The 1,705-nt window shown below is 55.2% G+C and overlaps 1 protein-coding gene across 1 annotated transcript in view; it reads left to right on the top strand.

Annotated features, from left to right (window-relative positions):
• CATIP (ciliogenesis associated TTC17 interacting protein) overlaps nucleotides 1–1,705 on the top strand; it is a gene marked incomplete at its 3' end in the record, with an annotated part of 8,306 nt that extends 6,601 nt beyond the window's left edge. The window contains exons 8-10 of the mRNA XM_021706558.1: nucleotides 934–1,010; nucleotides 1,307–1,395; nucleotides 1,601–1,705. Coding sequence (XP_021562233.1) covers nucleotides 934–1,010; nucleotides 1,307–1,395; nucleotides 1,601–1,705 — 271 coding nt within the window. The remainder of the gene's footprint in view (nucleotides 1–933; nucleotides 1,011–1,306; nucleotides 1,396–1,600) is intronic.

The raw sequence follows: 1,705 nt of genomic DNA, 5'->3' as shown, positions 1-1,705 counted from the left end.
AGCGGCCACTGCACTCTAGTCTGGGTGACAGAGTGAGACTCCAACTCAAAAAAAAAAAAGCAGAGGTCTCATACTTGCCAAGACTTGTGTGTTATCTCGGAATTCAGAAATGAACACCACCCAGGAATTCAAAAAACAAGAGAGGAACACAGAAGTAAACAGAGCCCCCAGGGCAGGTCTCTCCAAGGGGTGCTGCCATGTATAGTCTACTCAGGCTGCCATAACAAAATACCACAAGCTGCGTGACTTAATAAATAAACAGACATTTATTTTCGCACAGTTCTGGAGGCTGGAAGTGCAAGGTGCCGTCAGGGTTTCTGGTGAGGGCTCTCTTCCTGGCTTGTAGACAGCTGCCTTCTCAATGTGTCTTCACATAGCCTTTCTTCTGTAAGTGAGTGGATCGAGGGAGCTCTCTAGCATCTTTCTCTTTTTTTTTTTTTTTGAGTTGGAGTCTCACTCTGTCGCCCAGGCTGGAGTGCAGTGGTAAGTTCACCGCCACCGCAGCCTGGACCTGCTGGGCTCAGGTGATCCTTCGCCTCAGTCTTCCAAGTAGCTGGAACTACAGGGATGCACCACCACGCCCGGCTAATTTTTCTTGATTTATTGTAGAGACAGGTCTTGCCAAGTTGCGCGGGCTGGTCTCGAACCCCTGGACTCAGGCAATCCTCTCGCCTCTCAAAATGCTGGGATTATAGGCATGAGACACCGTGCCTGGCCTCTTCCTCTTTTTATAAGGACATCACTCCTATCTGATTAGGATCCCATCCCTATGACTGCATTGAACCTTAATTACCTCACCCAGAGGCCTTGTCTCCAAATACCACCACATTAGGGGTTAGAGCTACAATCTTAATAGGGTGGGAACACACACAAATCAGTCCATAACAGGTATTCCAGGAAGACTCTCACTCTCACACCCTCTGTACACTCCAGGCACCTGGCCAAGAGAGTCCAGGTGGGCTCCCCGGGGTGCTGTGTCATCACCAAGATGCCCATCTTGAGGGAGGAAGGTAAGTGAAGCCCAGGCCTTGGGCAGCCAGTGGACAGTGAAGGGGAGGTGGAGAATCCCTGGGCCTTCTATGATGCAGGGCCTGGACCCAGTGAATGGGACAGGAGCCTGGGATCAGATGGAGAAAATTCGCCCTCCAGCCCTCAAGGCAGGCAGAAGAGGATCTTTTTCTGCGATCCTGGGGCGGAATCCTAGGGCTTGACCTGAGCTTTCTGTTTGGGTGTTCCCGGGATCCTTCTGTGCATCCGAGGAAGGTTCTGGGGTAAGGATATCCAGCCTTCCTTCCTTCCCACCCAGATGAGCCTGAGCTTCGTCCAGTGTTTGAGAAGATGCCCCTGGTATGGGAGGAGGATATGCAACTCTACTCAAAGTTCCTGGGCCGGAAGGTGAGGAGAAAGCCTGGGGTCCCCATTCGACCCCGGGCCATCAGTTTCCCAACCCTGATCTCTCTTCGCCCCGGTTGAAAGGCCAGCCCTAGGGGCTGGGAGGCTCCCGCGTCCCTTAGTCCTCCTCTGAGCGACGGGCGGGGGGTGGGGGGGCTCGCGGGGGCCCTGCCCGGCTCAGGCTCGGGGCTGCCCCGTCCCCCGACAGGAGGAGCTCCGGCTCCGCCACGCCAGCTACCTGCGGCAGCACCCCGAGGCCCAAGCGCTGGTCTCCGACTTCCTGCTCTTCCTGCTGCTGCGCCGGCCGGACGAC

This window comes from Carlito syrichta, unplaced genomic scaffold, assembly GCF_000164805.1.
Source record: "Carlito syrichta isolate Samal-C Ts95f unplaced genomic scaffold, Tarsius_syrichta-2.0.1 Scaffold115728, whole genome shotgun sequence".
NCBI classification, from domain to species: Eukaryota; Metazoa; Chordata; class Mammalia; order Primates; family Tarsiidae; genus Carlito; species Carlito syrichta.
The sequence above is the reverse complement of the archived record's forward strand: the minus strand, read 5'-3'. Positions and strand labels throughout refer to the sequence as shown.